This window comes from Lepidochelys olivacea (genome assembly GCF_965140295.1).
Source record: "Lepidochelys olivacea isolate rLepOli2 genome assembly, chromosome: 2".
NCBI lineage: Eukaryota > Metazoa > Chordata > Testudines > Cheloniidae > Lepidochelys > Lepidochelys olivacea.
In genome coordinates this window covers 188687059-188708914 of record NC_140412.1, presented here as the reverse complement: position 1 = coordinate 188708914, position 21856 = coordinate 188687059, and the positions used below count along the sequence as shown (strand labels likewise).

The 21856-nt window shown below is 40.4% G+C and overlaps 1 protein-coding gene across 12 annotated transcripts in view; it reads left to right on the top strand.

Moving 5' to 3' along the window:
• TRAK1 (trafficking kinesin protein 1) overlaps nt 1–19849 on the top strand; it is a 110315-nt gene extending 90466 nt beyond the window's left edge. For 8 of the 12 annotated variants that reach the window (XM_084619007.1, XM_084619006.1, XM_084619014.1 and 5 more), the window contains 3 exons: nt 954–1283; nt 10713–10815; nt 17029–19849. In XM_084619007.1, coding sequence (XP_084475133.1) covers nt 954–1283; nt 10713–10815; nt 17029–17827 — 1232 coding nt within the window. In that variant the 3' untranslated portion in view covers nt 17828–19849. The remainder of the gene's footprint in view (nt 1–953; nt 1284–10712; nt 10816–17028) is intronic. The other 4 variants (XM_084619008.1, XM_084619016.1, XM_084619013.1 and 1 more) reach the window with 1 other exon arrangement.
• The last annotated feature ends 2007 nt before the right edge of the window (nt 19850–21856 follow it).

The window sequence follows — 21856 nt, the reverse complement described above, 5'->3', positions numbered from 1 at the left end:
TGTCACCAGCATGGGATTTGAAGCAAATTACCTCAATATTTTTTCTATACATTATAAAAGAGTAATTGATGTGGGCTGATCAGAGTGCAATTTCTGAGTTCTTGGGTTTTGATGTAGGGTTTAATCCTACTCCCAATGAAATAATGATAAATCTTCCACTGATTTCAGTGGTTGCAGGATCAGGTCCATAACCAGCACTCCTCGACTGATGTGTACACTGATGAATTGCTCTTGTTGGCTCATTGTCTCATGTTTCATTGCTCTCTTAAAAGTGTACCTTTTTCACACCCAAAATGTTACTTCCCAAGGATGAAATTGCAGGTATAGTAGAGTATGCTTATGTACTAGTGCATTCCAGTAGTATACAGGCTGTAAAAGTACCTAGAATTGATAAACAAATCATTGGTGTTTTCCTCCTTCCTTTAAACTTGAATTGATATAATTTTCTAGCATCTGCTATATAATTGTTCTCCTCCCCTTAGTCCCCAGTAGTAAATTCTAGTGTGTGCTGATATCACCCTTCTTAGGGCAGAAATCTTTGGTGCCCATTTTTCTGACTTTGCCCATTTTGGTGATTAGTATGCTGTTTAAATATATATTCTCTTTAATTCTGTATTGTTAGTCCCAGCGTGCATGGTCTGAGAAGAGGATGGCACTACCTACCCTCTTTACAATAAGGAAGATTTGGCCCACTGGCTTTGTCTAGTGTTTGTCACTGCTTTATTTCATGTTGGTCTGGGACAATCTAAAAGCCATAGTTCTGTGGCGGTGTACAATCCTATAAATACAAGAACTAAAGACCAAATCCTGGAAGCATGGAGCCAATGGCAGAGCTTCAGTGGGACGAGGATTGAACCCTAGATGAGTGAAATGAGAATATCCAGGTGTTCAGCTGAGAGAAATACTCAGGCTTGCTTGCTGATTTTTGTTTTGTTTTTTTCTTCCTCTTAAAGGTTCAGCCACTCTGCATCATTGGCAGCAGCTAGCTCAGCCTCACCTGGGCGGAATCTTAGACCCAAGGCCTGGGGTTGTCACTAAAGGCTTCAGAACTCTGGACCTTGACCTCGATGAAGTGTACTGCCTTAATGATTATGAAGAAGATGAGACAGGTGACATTTCTTACAAGGGCCTAACTACCTCGACGCCAGTTCAGCACACAGAGACCTCAGGTGAGAGGTCACAAGCACAAGTGACTGTTTCAGACAGCAAGAATAATCCAAGCCAGTCTCAGGCTTTCACAGAGGAGATGCAGGAGTCCACGACTGCCGATGATGAGGGGTCTGGTGAGGGAACCTCATTAAGTCCAGTAAAATTGACATCTTTACAGGATATTGATTACTGGGCTGTTCTCACATCTCTCCAGAGCATCATCCATAGTGTCTCTTTGTGTGTATCTTCTGCACATTAGTGTGGGCGGCAATTAAAATATGCCCGTTCTAACATTAGTTCAAAATGTTTCTTTCTTTAACAAATCTTCTAATTTGTTTTACATTTTTTAAAGCACATGGTTAATTTTTCCTTTTTAGTTTGATAAGAGAAGGCTGCTAAAAGGAAGTGGTTCGTTCAAATGATTGAGAGAGAGACTGGGGTTTGTGATATGTTTGTGTGTACATATACATAATATATATACACTACGTTCTATGTGTTTACATAATATTTTTCTAGACATTCAAAAAGGATAATGCCACATTCCTTTAATTCTTGTTTAGAAAAAGCTGGATTCTGTAAGGCTAAATGTTGAAAAAAGTGCTTCTAAGTTATATTTGTGAAACAAATAAATGTGTCTTCACTTAAAATTAAGCAAAGGAATTTTCCAAATTGAGTGTCCAAATACCTTAAATACACATTTCTTAAAATTTAGCCCATAAAGATTTTTGTCATCTAGCTAAGAATTAAAGGTATTCTGTATGTGGAAGATACAGTAATCACATCTGATTTTCCTTACAAACACTAGTTTTTCCCTTCCACTGAACCACTCCCAAATTCTATCCTTAGGACTCAAAGCATCACTGAATATGTTAAATGACTCAAAATAGTGTTTTATACACTGGATATTGTGAGCCATGTCACAGTTTGTGGCTACGCAGAGTTTACAAATTTTCTTGCAATGTAGGTATATTGAAATTTATCTTAAAATAGATTTAAGTTTGGAAGGGAAGAGTAGTTTTATATCTGACAATTCACTGGTTTTATGGTTTCATAATAAACATGGTTCTTTATAGGTGACAAACCCAGCCAAAACTGATGTTTCCATGAAACTAAATCATTTATATCTAGTCATTTTTCTGAATGGCACTTTTCTTTTGGATGAAATTATACTTTGTGTGTGAAGTCATAGGAAATTAGATGGCTTCTAAGGGCTGGATTTTACAAGGTGCTTGGAACCTGCCATGAGGTACTAAGCGCCTTCAGATCACATAAAGGTGAATGGGAATTCAGCACCTCTCAGTATTGTGCCCTAACTTCATATAAGATGCAGTTCTCCCTGTAGATTGTAGCAGGAATCTGCTAGGTGCCAAATGCTTTCAACTCCTATTGCAATTACAAAAATGGACTTTACTCTTTGAAATCCATTGTCTAGTGACTGGTATTTATTATGAAGAAAATAAGTGTCTGTGGAACTATTATTAGCTGTAAGTAAGCTTGACAAGAAAGCAATTTTTTTCTTTCTTTGTCAGTTTGGTTTAAAGGCATTAGAACAGTCCCTTCCGATCCAGGAGACTCTCACCATCTCAAACCGTCTTCCTAAATTGTTGAATATGCCAAAGAAATTGGCAAGTGTCTAATGCTAAATGTGTGACGGGTCCCACTAGTGGTCCCCCTGATCGCAATGTGACTACTCACATTAAAGTTTAGGTATGTGCCTAAATACATTGCTGAATTGGGGGAAAGCTACCAGATGTTTTAGAATGAAGGTGAAGAAACAACTTTAATAAGTCGAAGAAGGAAATCCATGGAAAACTTTGAACTGTCTTCCATCTCCAACTCCTCCTCCAAATGGCACAGGTTTTGGTATAGCCTGTTCTGTCCCATTGTAAGGACCTAACAGCATTAGTGAACCACAGCCAGATTTGCAGTTGCTATGGGTCTCATTCAAGTGAAGGAATGAGAGATTGCAGCTCCCTTTTTTCTGCATTGGAGTAATTCAGCACTTTGGAAGTTACCAACCACCTCTTATGCTGTTAGATGACTGGAATGCAGACTTTACATTGCCAACACATTGTCATTATTGTACTTTTTTTTTTATGGAGCCTTATAACCACTCCCATCTCTTAACAAATGTGGATGAAACATGTAGCTGATGTCAGGTGAAGCTTTGGTATGACTCCTCATGCTTCTCAGAGCATATCTGTCTGACCTCAGCAGTCATGAGTTATATACCTACTTCCACACTTTCCTTTTCAAGAAAAAGAAATTTCTGGAGGAAAAGCTCCTGCAAAGAGGCAGGAATAAACCCTGAAAGACTGGATAAATAATGTCTCATATAAGCAAGAGGGTTATAACAGGCACTGTGGTTCCTTAATGAAAAGGGCCTGATGAACATTCACTTACCTGAAGCAATTACAAAGAGACTACCATGCTGGGGAAACTCTCAAACAGATCAGTTTATAGTGAAAAGTGTCCTTAAAATAAATATTTACTTACAGCTGTGCACATTTTAAATCTAGGGTACACAATCAGTGTTTATCTTTTAGGGACAGTCGCTGCAAAAGGATTTGTTGGGAGAGAGTCATAATATTTTTTCTACTTTTGATTAGTTTAAAAAGCTATTCTGTATTTAAATATTGGCAAAACTGCTTTTCTCAACTTATCTTTTCTTCTTGTTTGTTACTGCAGTGAAATCAAATGCTGATTTTTATTGATTGATTTATTTATTTGTGACCTTCCATTCATTTTCATTCTATCAGAGAGTACAGCAGTGTCACACAAACAAGGCTGATTTCATTACAAGATCAAGCAAGTGGAGAAGCTAGGCTATCAGGGAATAAACTCTTCTCTAAGAACACGACTGACATAAAAGCAAAGGGAATATAGAAAGTAATCCGGACGATCAAATTTCATTTTGTGGAAAAACTCAAGTTTTTTCCATTGTGGAATTCCCACTTTAAGAGACATTTGAAGCAAGAAAATACCTTCCTTACAATGAGTCTTGGCAGGCTATAAAAATATTACAACTCCTGGAAATAAGCCCTTACAGGATCATATGCAACAGTAGGATCTTCTTAGCCTTTTGGCTACGTGTCAATTTATCATATATGTCTACTTCTGAGGATTACATACTGCCCTGCAAGAATGAGAGAGGTCTTTTCTACCTCCAAGAACCACATCCTTCCATCAGATGGTTGTGAGGAGCATTTCCAGTTCACATCTTTATGGGCAGCTAAAGTGAGCTGCTATGACTGCTTTGTGTGGCCTGCTGATAAGCACTTGCAATGATCATTCTCTTTAAGTGCTAATATCTAGGTTCAAGAGAGCAAATATGGCTGATGCTTTCGGGTGGTGCTGAAGACGTCTTATGGCCCAAAAAAAGGAAGGACAGTGCAGTTTGCCTCCTGTCTGGATGATGGGTTGGGACATAAATCTCTGCTGACTAACGGGTGACTGATCTATGTTTTTTAGAGTTTTCTCTCCAGGTTTGAGAACTGCAGCAAATGTAAATGCTTTGAATAACTTCCGCACATGGGACCAGAGTAATGGTCATGGTATTAAGATTTTTCAGTACTAGTTGAGCCCATGACCCTGCAATATATGGGTGAACTGCTGTGTCCACAGAGCACTCCAGGTTACATGTGGGAACAGCCATCTGCCCAGGCATTGTAAATTGCACGATCAGGGCCGTAAACAATATCCAGATTCTCTGGGAAATATGTATTCTCTTACACTGAGATTTTTCAACATAATTGAAGTAGTGAGGATATTAAAGGGTACTGTCTAGTTAAAACCCAATACATTTTAACAAATAGCCTTATTTGTGCCAATAATACCTAAGATTATTAAAGCTGAAAGCACTTAAACGTCTATTTTTTTTCACCTTTTATGCTATTTCTTTCCTTTTTTTAAAACCTTCATTGTACCAGACTTAGTCAGTTTTAGTTTGTAGTCAGATTGTCTGGTTGAGGTACTCGAACAATGCTCTTTCGCTGAAGTTTTCAGAACCACTAAAGAATGTTTCACTGAAATAAAGGCTGATTAGGGGTGTTCTATTCTGCATATTTGTAAATAATTAGTTAATAGGAAAAGCGCCAGTAGATGGCGTTCAAGAATATGTAGCATAGTTCCTAGGATAAGTAACTTTTGCAACAAAATCACATTAAAGAATGTACAGAAATATATTTATAAAAAACCTCATTTTTTGGTCTAAAACTTGACAGAATCCTTTTATGAGACAGAAGGCAATTTCAGATGGAGACTTCCGTATATAGGCCCTAAGCCAGCAAAGGACTTAATATACTTTAAGCATCTGAGTAGTCCCACTGCAGTTAAGTGCATATTTAACTGTAGGCTGATTCAGGGTCATAGGGATTGATCCTGCAGCTCTTCATTTGCATGAGGTTACTTGTGTGAAGGAGGATTCCAGGATCAGGCCCATGCACTGATTTCTTTCTGCCTACAGTCAGGTAGAAGCCAGATTAATGATTAAAAAATGTGAAACTTCATTTCTGTACTGTATGGTTGTATATTTTGTGACAAGCAGACCTCAGTCAATAACAGCCTAGAAAAATCATAGAGATTCCACATAAATAGTGTTTGATACCAGAACCCTTGCTGAACTAATGTATCTGCTTCCATTACAGGCCATTCTTTTGAACAGTTGCTCACTCATTAAACCATCCTTGCTCAGTTATGTTTTATTCTTTGGTTCTAATGCAAATATAATTAATGTGTTATGTATCACAAATAAGAAATTATTGATATACCATCTTAGGCATTGTTAAGATGTGAGTTGGAGTGGGTTTTTTTTTTGTTTGGTGGGTTTTTACTATAAAACCCATTAATAGTAGTAACCAAGTAAAATAACATTACTAATATTGAGTCTTTGACTCAGTCTCTCCACCAAAGCCAGGTAATTCTGTCCTTCCTCCTCTTGTGTCTCAGGATTTTAACTCATGATAGAGAACTCAAGAAAAGCTTGCTGTTTAGAGAGCCATTCATTGCTCAAGCACAGAATGGTGAGTGGAGAAGAAGCTCCAGACCATCACTTTTGAAGAGGGATGAACGTAGAAGTACCTTGCTTGCCCTCCTCTCCATCCAAAACTTTTTGCTCATGGAAGTGCATAAAAGATGACAAAATGGTCAATTTTATGCGTTATCACAGAAAAAATGTCATATAGACACTTGCCTGTGGGTCAGTCAGGGTTATGTCCTCCGAACAGCAGAGACCCCCAGATAATCGAAACATGATCTCAGCCCCCTTTACATGGGCTAGTTCTGGCAGACTATCCCTGTTTGATTTTTGACTCCAGCAGACATAACTAGGCTTTCAGCCATTAACTTCCCCTTTCTCGCCCTGTTTCCTATCAGCAGAATTAGTCTGCTGTAAGTTCACCAGCAACAGAGACGGTAAAGCCCCTTGGAGGGGACCTTTCTCTCTCCATGCCAGAGCTACCATCTTCTGTTGTCCAGGAGAATAAGCCATGCTGAGTTATAGGAAGTACCTGAAACATCCATTCTGCTTTGCCATGTGCCACTTGATGACACAGACAATGGTTTTTGCCAGGCTGTGTAGGTTCAAGCATTTCTCCTCCCCTGTGGGGTATGTTGATGATGATGTACTAATAATGGATATCGAGCCCTTGGACTCCATATTTCATATAAAAATAGCACCATCGAAGAAAAGATGCCCTCGCAGGGATCTTGCATTACTAGTCATCCTCCTTCCTTCCTATCCCCTCTAAAGCAGCCATGACTTTTATTTCACTGCAGTGATAAAAGAAATATTTAATGCTTTAAACACCTACTGACCACACCAAAGAGATCAGCTAGTTCCTCCCAATTACAGTTCACTCTCCCATCCCTGCTTCCAGCCAATCCCTGCTAAAGAAGGCAAAGGTGAATGTGGCTTCAGGCCCTAAAGAGGGCAAGTGTCCTTTTGCGGAAGAATGGTGAGGGAAGTGATCCCACGCTCTAATCAAAGACAAGGGACTAGATCCTTTCCTCAGCACAAGCCCACATACGAAATGCTGGACAGAATGGCTCACTCCAGCTTTTAAAAAACACAAACCTAGTCTCTAAGTTCTCTTAGATGTCTTGTGGCCATCCAAGACTTTGATTCACCTCTCCAATTCCTCCACCTATTTCAGGGGAATCTGATGAGAGAAATATTCTGCAGTGCAAAGATGTACAATGCATTCCACTCAGTGCAGCCTCTCACAAGATCAATCAACATCCTTGGCATAATGGAGAACAAGAGTCTGGACCCAGTTTTATATGTTAATGCGTTTCTGTTAATTTCAGTAATTTTTTTTTCACTTCCACTAACCAAATTTGTCTACCAGTGCTCTGCGGGTGAGGCAGGCCCTAGGCTCTGCTATAGCCCCTTTGTGCCTCTCTGGTGGCACAGAGGGGCCGTAAAACCAGATTAAATGGCCAGTTGAGTATTACCCTAGCACTGGGAGCATGGCTGTGCTGTATCTAGCTGGTAGGATGGCTCCTCGAGGCTTTAGATATCCTGGTTGAACCTGAAACAGGCCTGAGCTGCTCTAAACTGCACTGATTGGTATAAAATCACTTTTGCCCCTCAAGAGAAATTTTTCTCTTTTTTTTTTTTTTTTTAAACAAATTGTGTTTTGCATAATTTCTCTGTTTTCATCCTACTGTGAATTTTAGTCACTAATTATTGTCTTTTAAAAAAGGATTATTAATAAAAGTACAGAAATGGTCAGGGGCTCTAGCAGGTGTCCCTGTAATGAAATAAGAACAGGAGTACTTGTGGCATCTTAGAGACTAACAAACTTATTAGAGCATAAGCTTTTGAAAGCTTATGCTCTAATAAATTTGTTAGTCTCTAAGGTGCCACAAGTACTCTTGTTCTTTTTGCAGATACAGACTAACACGGCTGCTACTCTGAAACCTGTAATGAAATGTATATAAAACAGACTGAGGTAGGATTCTGAAGATACCTTGCCATCCATCAGCATTGCAGATGTTTGTTGTGGAATATGCAGGGGAGAGCAGAGCATTTTCCTCTTCTTAAATGCAGTTGGCTGTTGTATCTTGATAATTTGATGACTTCTGCAGAAAAGTATTATTTTAAATGTCACAGGCCAGATCCTCAACTAGTGTAAATCTACATAGTCCCCTTGAGTTCCACACCAGTTTTCACCAGCTCAGGATCTGACTCATGTTCTGTAGGATGGTTTGCTTAGGAATAAGTCTTTTGTTTGCATTTCCTGAACTTTGGGTAGTACTGATCATTCACAATGATGGGTTCTTACTCTCTTCATATTGTGTTCAAAGGATGGAAAAGACTACGGCAATCTGATAGACTTCTTTGTTGACTGATGGAGGGTGAAGCTGGTCCACATTCTCCTAGTGGTATTTTGGAGGGTTAAATCTATGGCTTTGAATATTGATTTCTCTTTAATCATTTTGATGTATCCCTTACTACTGGGATCAGTGACGCTGTACTTTTAGCAGCCTTTTCCTATCTCACAGACTCATTAATTACAAGTTTTGCTTTTGCTAATGCAGCTATATCTTAAATGTGCCCATTTCAAATCTGAGAGGAAGCACAATTGGTGCATTCTTCAGTGACCACTGCAATCAATAGGGGAGGGAAATATGATTACTTTTCTGTAGCCATGTGCATAATTGGGCTGGGCTCACAATCTAAAACCAGCATTGCATTGTTCTGTTTTTATTTGTCATCTAGCAAGAACTGTTATATCTCAACTTTCTGTCCTTTGATGTTTTCACCAAATAACTTTTTTCTTGTCCATTATTTGAGATCTTTCTCCAGCTTTTATTTTAATTTTCAATGATATGCAGAGAATCATGATTGCTAGGCTGTGCTCACTTATACAGTAGATAAATACATTGCTCTCACTAATCTCTAAAGCAACGGGATTCCTGAACCGTCATAATTATCATCTGTGGAGGTGAAGTAGAGCTGGTTGGCTTTTTTTTTTTTTTTTTTAAATACTGTACTAACAACCAAACTTCCTAACAGGATACCCCAGTGAGTTTAACCAAAAACATTAACTTCCATTAATACATGGCAATGTTTCCTATTATTAAAAAGATGGAGAAGCTAGCTTCGTATTGAATCACCTGTCACGTGCTTAGACACTTGCGTTTCTGTTTTCACCTTTCACTTTGCTCATGCTTTTTCTTACACCTTATACCCTGTGGATATCCTACTTTCTTTAAGGACTGCCTGGTTGCACATGAGTATTTGAGCTGTAATATTTTTCAAATGAAAGAGGAAATACAGCCACAATCAGAACCTGCCTTGCTTGTTTCTGAGACTCTCTGGAAGTTCTGAATGGTGTGTGGTGTCTGTTCCAGGCAATCTGTCAATCAGTCACATACTGCAACAGTAAAATGTGGCCTAGTCAGGAAATGCCGCAGAGGACTGGGGTGGGGAAGGAAATCACACGCATGGTTTATTGTGCATGTTGTTTTGGACACCGCTAATTTTTAAAAGCTCAGATAGTAAATAACCTATGCAATCATGATATCTTTTATTATAGTATTTAACTTCTTTGGTTGTTCCTCAAGCTTTTCAGATGCATGGCTCCTAAACTTTCTGATTAGTTTGCAATAGAATATATTCCACAGCTGCACTGTATAGCAAATAAAAAATAAATTAAAAAACCCACCATTCTGCTAAGAACTTAAGTACATCAGCTTAACCACTTAATGTTTCTTTTCCCTACAAACCAGATCACCCCCTTTTCCAGATTATCTATACTGTGATCAGAATGTAAGAGCTGACATTTTTACAATTAAGTAACCGTTGGCAATATCAAAATGTTTTTCTATACTTGTCACAGCATATACTTATGAACAATCAAAAATTGCTGTCTACTGCAGCTGAGGATATTCTGTCTTAAAAAAACAAGGAAATGTCACAGATGTACAGTACTGGATCCAAAATTTTAAAAGTATCCTCTGTATGGATGTGAAAGTTGGATAGAGAGGAGTCACTATACATTCTGAAACTTACTAGTAATGGTTTCTGTAGCTTTAGCTTACATAGCATAGCTGGATCCATTACTGAAATGAAAGGTAATGGAGATGCCTTTACCTGGATCAATCCAGAAGCTGAATTGCATGAGTGTTCAGTATGTTGTAGATGCTCTGAAAACTTGTCTGCACTGGGAATGTTTTCCTGTAATTTCCCACTGTTGCTGCCACTGTCAAGGGTGTTGGTGGTGGCAGCAGCTGGCATTTTAAGTACTGTATCATCTGAACCTGTTTGGAGCAAGATTTGACAGCACCAGTGAAACTAGACTGGTGAAAGTAATGGTGGGAAAATTTAGCAACAATTTTTATATTGTCATAATAAACTTAGACTTGTGGAGATTGGTTTGCAGAATGGGTGCCAATTCCAATAACCCAGTAAGCTTGTATATTTCACCTTCCCTGCATCGATCCAGTCCAAGGTATCACATCACTTTTTGCATCTGTTTGTGAGCACACTGAACTTTTTATTTTCTTTTTATATATAAATGCAAAGAATTTGCCTTTTTTTTTTTTTTTTAATTTAGTACATCATCCTGGGAAGTGCATGTCACAAACCAACTCCACCTTCACCTTCACCACCTGCCGCATTCTGCACCCTTCTGATGAGCTCACACGAGTCACTCCAAGGTAAGGGTTTTCAATGACACACAAACAGTTCAGGGATGCCACAGTCCCGTAGGGAGGAAAAGCAAAGGAATGGCATAAGCAAGGGAATAGTAATGGTATGCATGGGGGTGGCGGAGAGAGGGAATAACAAACTGAAATGTGTTCTCTCAAGCTCCTTGCCAAATCTCTCAACCGCCTCCCATCCTGAAAGGAGGTGTAATGCCTGGATTTACCAAGCCAGTTGAGATATTGCAGAATCTACCTTCTGCCATTCAAATCTGGCACAGGTCAGAAGCTGCAAGTCTCTTAGCCCAGTGGTATACTACCAGTATTTGAACAAAGGGGTTCCATAAAAGTGTACCCACTGCCCCCCCCCAACTGGTTATAAATCCTAAGTACCAAATGTGTGAATGGTCTGAGGGTGAAACTCACCCCAGCACAGAGCACCAGCACAAGGAGCCCTATGTCCACTTAAACCCTCAAAATATGCTTTAAGTAAGACTTAAGTGGCACACAGGCTTTGTGCTGCCTCTCTGCACAGCGGTACATTTCACCTGTAGAGAAGAGTGAGGGACTAATGAGTCTATTCATTTGTTATCCCATTTAAACAACCATTGGCGAGACTAAGAATGTATTATACGTTCCTCAGGAAAATATTTGAAAATATCTGGCCCTTGGTACAAGGGGAGCAAATAAATAAATATAAATAAATAAAATAAATAAATAAATAAAGCAAAGAGGTAATTTTAGAAGCTCCAGAGATAACTCTCCTCTCCTGAGGAGAGGATTCAGTGCTGGCTAGATGTGGGGAGGGAAAGGTCTCAACAAGAAGCCAAGAAATTGTTCAAATGCTCTCTTCAATTTGATGGAGGAATTTTAAGCTGCTGAGGGCCCCCTGCCACACATCAGAGTGACTGTTTGAAAATGAATTGATGGTTTCAATCTAGTACCTAGTGAACAGGTCGTCTCATAATAATTGGCACTAATAGGCACAGTGTTAGTCAAGAGTGTTAGGATTTGATGACTAAAGACAGTGAGTGGATTTCACACCTAAAGATGGACCCACCATAACTAGTTGGAGGCTGGTATATAAAGTATTTTTTCCATTTAGAAAGACTACATCCAGTTTTCTCCCCCTTCCACCATCTTCAGCCTCCTCAAGGGAAAGTACCACTGTTTTCCTCATTCATGAGCCAATTCAGAGATCTAGATTCATGAAGGGCAGTGCTTAGAAATCAGACTGGCTCCGAGTACTGGTGGCCAAAGCAGAACTTTTGAGAATTCAGGGAATGTGAACACCTGCTGGATTGTGGGTATTTGGAAATGAAGTACAAATTCATTATGGGAAATGGAACTGTTTACACTTACACTTCTGTGTGGTATAAATTAAGAACCGTGCTATGAGTGGCTTTTCCCTTCCAGCACCACCATTTAGATAAGTTACTTTTGTTTTGCTTCAACATCTCTCCTAAAATGTAGACGTTGTTGAAGCGCTGTTAATAATGGCCTTAACAATCTTCTTGAGATTCATTGGTTACTAAACTTAACAAGTTTCCTACAACCAGTAACTAAACTCAGCTTCATTTTAGCAAATTCTCAGGGACTTAGGTTGCCCTGGCACCATTCATTCAGAAATATGTGACGCTGTCAACAGAACTGTTGGTGAGGAGGAGCTTCTTAAACTATAAATGATTCTTCACAGGTCATGTGAGGAGGAGGATGAAACTACATTATGTCACGTTATGCTGAGAGGAGATATAGGGCAGACACTATGACCCAACGTGGCAGGGGGTGAGCAACACTTACAGCAGTGTCTGTGCTGGCAGGGTCATGTAGAAGAAATTCTAGTGTGTGTGGCACCAGCTAACTCAAAAAGCGTAGATATTTACCCACTTGGTTACATTCTGACCTAACATTCTAACCCAGGTTACATTCTAATCGGACTAAATTTCATGTAGCAAAGCAAGGTGCTGATTTTCCTTGACCTTACCCTGAAGCAGTCCCTAGTTTGAAGCATTTAGGCCCCTTTGGGTTTTTATTTGTTTTTGTTTTCGTGATTGTATTTGGGCTACCCTGCAGTGGTTTTGTTGGGTCGGCACAGTACTAAGAAAGTGCTGCCAATATAAAAGCTGTTTTCATGCAGCACTGGCTCTCTGTTGCATTTTAATGTGTATCTGCAATGACAGCGCAGCAGAAATGTGAGCCTGAGTTTCTGGAAATAAAATCAAATTGGAGTCGGAAGGACTGACTGAGGGCATACTTGACAATAAGGTAGTCACTAAGGAGGCCAAAAGCAATTTAGTCCATAATTTGAAATGGAACAGAATACCTATGACAGTGGTGGGGTGTGTGTGTGTGTTTGTTTGTTTTTTAAATAGGACGTCTTTAAAAATTGACCATTATCTGTAGTGTCCCAAGTTTAGTTTCCAACATTTCTTTGGTCTCATACTAAAAATCAGTTCACAGAGTAAACTTTCTCCTGTTTTCTCTATTCCCAGCCCCCACGCTTTTGAACCCCTACTCTTAGCCAATTGAGGAGATGTACTATAGTGTTTGTCATGTTGTCCATTGCTGTTAATTTTGCCAAACTAATGAGAGGTATGAAGTTTCAGCTTTAATCTATTGCCATAGGAAAAGTTCCTCACTAGCCTCCCCCCTTTCACAGCCTTGCACCGTGTGTGTGTATGTACACATTGGTGACGTGTTATTTTCCCAGCTACAATGAGAGGTCCTCCCCCAACATTGCTCACTGCCCAGACAAGCAGTGAGGTGGCCTGCTAAACCCACGGTTGTGAGTTCAATCCTTGAGGGGGCCATTTGGGATCTGGGGCAAAAATTGGGGATTGGTCCTGCTTTGAGCAGGGGGTTGGACTAGATGACCTCCTGAGGTCCCTTCCAACCCTGATATTCTATGATCTATAAATGTAATAGGTAAAGACTAAACCCAGTACATCTGCATGTCAAGCTATTTGGCACTGGAGACAAGTGCTGCACTTACAGGTAAAAGCCACCAGGTGGTGCAAGGAAATACATTCCATAGTAGCTGAGAGAAGATGCTTTTCAAATTATGATGGATAAACTGCTTTAGCTATTCAAACACCGTGCTTTATTGCACTTCATATCTGGCCTTATTTGGATTTCCCTTTGACAAACTACAGCTGCAGAGTAAAATGAGTAGCCTCTGGGGACTGACATGTTCTCTTTCTAGAATAGTCAACAGATCTGTGTTGTTATGGGTCCACTGCTGAGGTGCAGGGAATCCCAGCAGAGCACAGAGTGCAGAGCATGGGCTGCTACCTGATCTTTCACTGCAGAACTATGCTGGTCCTGCTTGCGGAGGCCTTACTTGGCCACAGAAAAGGGACAGGACTTGGACTTCCTTAAATGGTACTTATAAGCTTGAAAACTGTGCTTTTAATGATGGGTTCTTTACAACTGTCTTAAATAAATAAATAAAAAGCCACCATGTTACACCCCTTCAGGATATGTCTAGTTTAGAGTTTGTGGTCCTGTCTTCATTCAAATTAATTAATTTTCAAATGCCAATTAGGCTGAGTTGAAGTATTTGTGGAGTGTGTTGACTTGCATTTGAAGTAGTGTAAATTAACTTGAGTTAATTGGCAATCCATTACCTAGGTCTGGTCTACCCTGCAGACTTACATTGGTATAACTACGTCACTCAGGGGTGTGAAAAATGCACACCCTTGTGCAACATAGTTACACCGACCTAACCCCCGGGGTAGACAGCACTGTGATGGCGAGAGAGCTTCTCCCATTGACATAACTATCGCCTCTCGGGGAGGTGGATTAACTACACTGACTAGAACTCTCTCCCATTGGTGTAGAGCATCTTCATTAAACCGCCATAGTGACACAGCTGCGCCAATGCACTGTTTGAAGCATAGACCTGCCCCTAGAGTTAAAACAGGACCAATCTCCGCAAACCCTACGATATTGTCTGCATGGGAGAAAAAGGTGCATGTTTTGATTTAGGGCTTGTCTGCAGTTGGATATGTACCAAAATAATCATTCCAGAATAGCTATTTTGGTACATTTAGAAGAGCAGGCAAGCCTTTAGCTTAGCTCAGATGAAGCTCCCCCTTAGTGTCCGTGTAGACACAGCTTACCCCTTTCAAACATTTTTAAAGGCACTAAACTCTGTTTATGCAGCCATTAAGGGGAGTTAAACTGGATTGAAAAAACATTTTTTTGCTCATTGAGACATGGCCAAAGAGGTTGCATTTCAGTAAACTGTGAGGATATCCCTGTAGTTGGAAATGACTCTCTAAAGTCTGTAAAGCATTTTGGAATTCACCTGAGTGACAGGGTCAGACCAGATGGCTACAGGAGCATGATAGAAGGTAGATATATTAGCCCCAGATTAAGCAGGTTCCTTTTCCCTGAGTAAGATAATGGGCTGTTCCAGAACAATCAGGAAGTTGCTGGAAGCAATTAAGGCAGGCTAATTAGGATACCTGGAGCCAATTAAGAAGCTACCAGGATCAGTTAGGACAGGCAGGCTAATCAGGGCACCTGGTTTTAAAAAGGACCTCACTTCAGTTAGTGAGGTGCGTGTGTGGAGCTGGGAGCAAGAGGCACTAGGAGCTGAGAGTGAGAAGGCATACTGCTGGAGGACTGTGAAGTACAAGCGTTACCAGACTTCGGGGGAAGGTGCTGTGGTGAGGATAAAGAAGGTGCTGGGAGGAGGCCATGGGGAAGTAGCCCAGGGAGTTGTAGCTGTCACGCAGATGTTACAAGAGACACTGTAGACAGTTGCAATCTACAGGGCCCTGGGCTGGAACCCGGAGTAGAGGGCAGGCCCCGTTTCCACCCATCCCCCTCAACTCCCTATCTGAGACAAGAGGAGGTGACCTGGACTGTGGGTCCCACCAGGGAGGAAGGTCCCTGGCCTATCCCCCGACCCACTAGGTGGGTCAGCAGATGCTGCGGGGATTGTTCTCCTCCCTTTCTCCATGCTGGCCAGTGATGAGGTTAGCTGAGTGAACGGCAGGTTTGAGCCATGAGCAAAAGTGGCCAAACTGAGGGCTGCCGTGAATCTCTGAGCTGAGCCAATCCTCCAATAAGCGCAGAAATGCAAGTTAAGCTGAATCCTCATTCATGTGAGAAGGACCAGCCACTGGGGAGAGGGAAACTCCTCAAAATTAGTGCCAACGGTTATACATTTTTTTAACCAATAGAATCAAAAATGCTATTGGTCAGATCCAAGAAATATGCCTGCATGTGTGTTTACAGCCTTTGTTGCCGGTGTTTTATATTTACTGTGCTGGGTGTTCCTGACCTGCACCTTCTGACCTGCTGTTGGGATTGTTTTGTTTCTTTAGATGGGAGAGGGTTGGGCAGTGGATGTTCAGTGCTTTCCCTGGTTCAAGACTATGCAAATAAGCATGAAATTTGTGGACACCAAACATAACAATAAAACTCACCCATATAGTATTTGGTTTGCTACTGAGTTATCCATTACTCAACTAACAAACTATTGATAATCAGTGGCCTGCTTTTTTCAAAGGTGTGGAGTACCTAATGGGAGTCTTTCTGGTAGCGAGTGGTCAGCACCTCTGAAAATCAGGGCACAAGTCTTCCCCCCCCCCCTTTTTTTCCTCAGTTTAATAGTTTAATAAAAGGGCTGGTTTTAATCAGACAGATGGTGAAAATACCAACTCCCAGCTTCTCTGTTACAACCACTTCTGCAGCCAATTGATCATAATGGTTTCTGCTACCCACCTGCTACTCTCATGGGATAGCAAGATACAGCATTACTGGAACCATTAGCAGTTTGGTGGGTGGGGAGTTGCCGCTCTGAGCCATATCCTGGTCTCATTGAAGTCAGTGGTCAAACTCCAATTTACTTAAACCTTTCCCTATTGAAGTCATTGGGAGTTAGGGCCAAGTCCTGATCCCATTCGAGCCGAAGAGGAAACGCTCTAGCAGCTGAATTATTAAAGACCATTTATTTGTGGTTACGTCAAAGGATGTTTGACGCGGGGTGCTGGGAAATCATTAATCCAGCCTTGCTGGACAAAAATGATGTTTAAAGCTGAGCTCCAGACGTTCAAAGTGATGATCTTTAGAACTCAATGTCCTGTATCCAGCGTTCCCAAGAGTCGGCGGATCTTTTGCGTCAGTTTTTCAGGCTCCCTTATAAATGGTATACTTGTTCCTGTTGAAAATATTTACCCGGGCTCATTAATTCACCTTTTCTTCCTTTGTTTTCAGCCTTAATGCGGCACCTACTCCAGCTTGCGGAAGCCTTGGCAATTTGAAAGGCACTCCGGTCGCTACCCCATGCACCCCTCGGCGTCTAAGCTTGGCAGAATCCTTCACTAACCTTCGGGAATCCACAACTACGATGAGCACATCCTTGGGCCTGGTGTGGCTGCTTAAAGAACGAGGGATCTCAGCAGCAGTGTACAATCCACAAAGCTGGGACAGGGCCAGCAGGGGCACCATCCTGAACCCGTACTCTCCTAAAATGGCGATCATTCCTTCCACTCCTCCGAACTCACCTATGCAGACTCCCTCTTCTTCCCCACCCGCTTTTGAGTTCAAGTGCACCAGCCCTCCATATGACAACTTCCTCGCTTCCAAACCTGCTAGTTCCATTTTGAAGGAGGTGAGAGAGAAAAAGAACATCAGGAACAGTGAGAGTCAGACCGATGTGTCTGTCTCCAACCTTAACCTTGTGGACAAAGTAAAGCGGTTCGGAATTGCCAAAGTAGTTAGCTCGGGGCAAACGCAAGCGCCTCCCTTAACTGACGACGAGGGACCTCTTCTCTGTGGGGCTCAAGGACGAGTAAGGGCCTTTATTCCCCGAGGCTTGGCCCCAGAGGGCCTTCAGTTGGGCTGCCCTTCTGCAACAAGTGCCATTGGCGGTATTCAGCTGAACACTGGCATTCGAAGGAATCGGAGCTTCCCAACCATGGTGGGTTCCAGCATGCAGATGAAGGGCCCTGCAACTCTCACTTCTGGCATCCTAATGGGAGCCAAGCTCCCTAAGCAAACTAGCTTACGATGAAGGACTTAATTTTTATGGCTAGTCTTTTAAAGAGATACCAAGAACCTGCCTGCAATTTTTTTTTTCTTCCATTGCCTCCTGAGTTTGACAAATCAACTTTGTGCCTAATGGGAGAAGTGTGTAAACTTTGTACAATTTGTAAATATGTACCAGATATATTGTAACGAATTTGTTTATTTTACTGTTGAGTTGAGTGCAAAATGTTCTGACACTGCAGTTGCTGTATTAGGGTTTAACTTGCTAACCTTCTGAAAGGTGGTTGTTTTTTTTAAAGATGCACTGAAGGCGGGGGGAGGAACCCAACAATCCATGGATAGAAGAAAATGAATTCTGTAGCTAGCCTAACTTGACCTAGCATAGCAAGATTATTGACCATGTTACCTGAGACATTGGAATAACAGCAGCAGGGAACATTTGTGCTTTGGTAAGTGCTAAACAGAGTAGTCAGCTTAGCATCTGTGTTAATTTCATTTTGCCATTGTGGATGAAGTGGGTTATCCGAGTGTGTGGCTGTTATGCTTGAATAGATGAGACATTTTTTTGTTTTTTTTTTTTTTCCTGGTATGATAAACTTGAACTAGTACTGTGTTTTGAGGTCAACGGGCCTGCTACGTGCCTGGAAAAATGACACATTTCCACTACTGCTGTTTCTTCTGGCACATCTGTATTCTGTGTGATTCACTTTATTATTTTCAATATTGCACTGGACTGTGGAAGGAAAAATGCTTTACATTGTGTTCTCTTGCTGATACTGAAAATCACACCTTACAAACTATCCTTAAAGAGATTAGTTTTCACACTTCACAAGATAACATGGCAACCACTTCCTGGGAGCCAGAGTCACTGAATAGATTGGAAAACAGTCTTGTTTGAAAAGATTGTTTAGCAAAAGCAGTCTTTGAAACAGGTGTGTGCTTGAAATATCATGCAGGGAAGAACCACAAAAGTATTTAGTAACAGAATATGGTACAAGCAAGGGAAAGCAGCTTTTGACCTTATATTTACCTTTTCGCTACAGGTTTTATATATCTAAAGAAATCAATCCACTAAGTGGTTTTATAACAGGGTGAGAATATTTTCTACTTAGCTTTCATCATTTTTCATAGAAACCTGTTTCCATCCAGGTGTTGTAAACTTGCCAGAAGTAACAGCCATTTGAAAACATTTTTATCCCCCCGCTATAATAAGCCCATATGCTTTCAATCAGGAAAGCCCAGTATTTGTTAGAATTTTCTTTCCTGTCCCGCCCAATTTTATGCTAGGTGCTTGCAGGAATATTTGTTAGCTCTTAAAATAGAAATGGACAAAAAAGATCTTATTCCCGTGGCCAAGAAAAGATTGTTTTTGAGCTTTGATTTAAAAAATCAGGACCTTCTTTTTTCCTTGTAGTCTCTGTGAAGTTTAAAACCAAGCAGCCCGTTTATTTATTGCCACTACTACTGCACTACATGTAATTGCCGCAAATTGCTATGTGTACCAGACTGTTACTAAATCATTAGCACTGATAATTTCTTGTATGAATGGAACTGTCTTTTAGTCTTTGTTACAAGAGAAGGATGCCTTTGAATGAAGTAGATATTACAATAGTGCAGTGATATTTTGAGAGAAAACACATGAGCCAAATACTGCATGTGTTTGAAGACTTCTATTTATTCTGTGAACTTTAAAAAAAGTTTTAGTAAAATGTCATCAGCTCCATTTGCTGTTGTATATGTGCACTTATTGCAAGTAACTTTAAATCTTTTTATTTGAATGTATCTTTAAAACTAGATAGAATAACAATTAGATCTGAAAAATCATTGATTTTTATGGGCCATTTTATGTACCCAGAGAGAGAGAGCAATACCATATGAGAATTAAAAATGTAAAAGCTAATCATGCAATTTGGAAAGTATATTATTATTTAGCCTTTAAGTAAACAATAGGAGCTGTCCAATCACCAGAAAGCAGGTGTAACGCATCAGAAAGATAAAATTTAAATTTTCTTCACTAATGAATATCAATAAAATAAAATAAATGTGGTATTGTTGTGTATTACTCAGTTTTATCCTTGGGTTTTTAAGGTGATAAATACGTCCACCTCAAAATGCCATATTGCTTCTTGAGTGAGCAAAAGGAATGTAAGCTCATGTGGCTTTTAATATTTGTGGTGACTAAACTATGCTAAATATAAAACTGGTTTAAAAAGAACCAAAAAAAGGGAACGGGACTTATTTTTCCCAGTATTTTTCAACCAACTGTAGAGAACTGGATGAAGTTTTGGTTGTTAGGGTTTTTTTTGGTTTGTTTGTTTTTTAATTTCAACATTTTGTCCAGTAAAGCCCAAGCCCCAGAAAGATAATACATTTGGACTTTATACAGTGTGTGTATATTCTGTTCAGAGCAGGTCATGAACTCTCCCTGATTATGGGCTATATAAAAATGGTAATGTTTAAACATCCAAGTATAGAGATGGTGTGTGAGGCCAGGGGAGTCCAGCAGGGACCTGGGTCAGGTCTAGTCGTATTTAGTATCTTCATTATTGATTTGTAAGAGGAAATAAACACCACATTAATGAATTTTGCAAGTAATATTAAATTGAAAGATGGTACAAATACCAGTGAGGGCAGAGTAATAAAACAAAAGGATCCATTAGATTAGATTAGACAGATGGACAGAGAATCAGAGTGTGATTCAACTTGGACAAATGCAGTCTGAAATATCTGGAAAGAAACAATCTAAATGCCAGATATTCTTTGGGGAGGAAGAAACCTGGAGAAAAGTAATGCCAAGAGAGACTTGGGAGGATTTGCATCATATCAAATTAGACATGAGTTTGCAATGTGATGTGGCAGTTGCAAAGAAAAGATGGGTGAAATTACAGGCTGCATACATAGAGACATGCTATCAATGAATAGAGCGTAATAGATTTCCTCTCTGCAGCTCCATTGCGACTCTGCCAGAAATTGTGTTCCGTTCTAGGAATCTCATTATCAAAGAGAGTGATTAATTGGAAGGAGTTCAGTGAAGAGTGTTCTGGAGGGACCAACCTATGCGAACGACTGTGTTAAGTTCGTACAACTTCAGCTCAGAGATGACTGTGTTGAGGGGGGATAGAAGTGAGACATTTGAAGGGTGTAAATGGGAAGTTATTTTTAGTTTTTGAGGGGGGTCCATAGCTAGGAGTATACTATACTATAGCCCCTATACTGTTTTTATTCCTCCTACCTGTTATGTTTTTGTCTTAAACTAGGTTATAAACTCTCTTTGAGGCTGGGACTGCCTTTTGCTAGAGGTCAAAACAGCACCTAGCACCATGGTGCTCCAACCTAGTTGTGGCCTCTTGGCACAAGTACAATGCAAATTAGAATATTCTCTAAAGTTCACTTCAAATCCTTCTGAAAGATAGCAAAGGTCCCCCTTGCAATCCTCAGTGTCAAAGGCGCGCTCAGCATACAAGGCATCTACAGGATTCTCAGTCAAGCAAGCTTCATGCTAAGCTACTAAGAAATCTTCTCACATCAGCCTGCTTAGCTTTTAGGAATCTTAATGGGTCAGGATGGGTGAATGGTCTAGAAATTATTTTGACATTTCACGACAATCTTCCTTAGAGTGGTACAGTTCTGATTTAGGAGGGATCATTAGGGCTAAGCTTTCAAATTTCTGTTAAAATCTTCTCTACTTATAATCAGAGAGCTCAGTCTCCCAGAGAAAGCATTTCTCTTTGAATTCATTTTGTACAGTAACAAAAACATTGTCCAGAAACACCTGTCTGTAAAACCTGGACCAGAACTCTTCTCATATGTCATGGAATTAATTGTTTCCTTTAGCTCATGTAGAGAAACAAGGGCCTGGAACTCTTTTATCTTCACAGAAAACTCTGGGAATTTCAGTGCTCTTCCTTGTGGGATAACCCTCTTGTCCCTTGAAAGATTTTTAATTTTTTTTCTGCTGGACCCTGTTTCTCTTACAGCCTGTTCATGCCCACTTTCTCAGCACATGGAAGGCGACAAGCTTTGTAAGGGCATCTGAAGAAGTGGGTTTTTTACC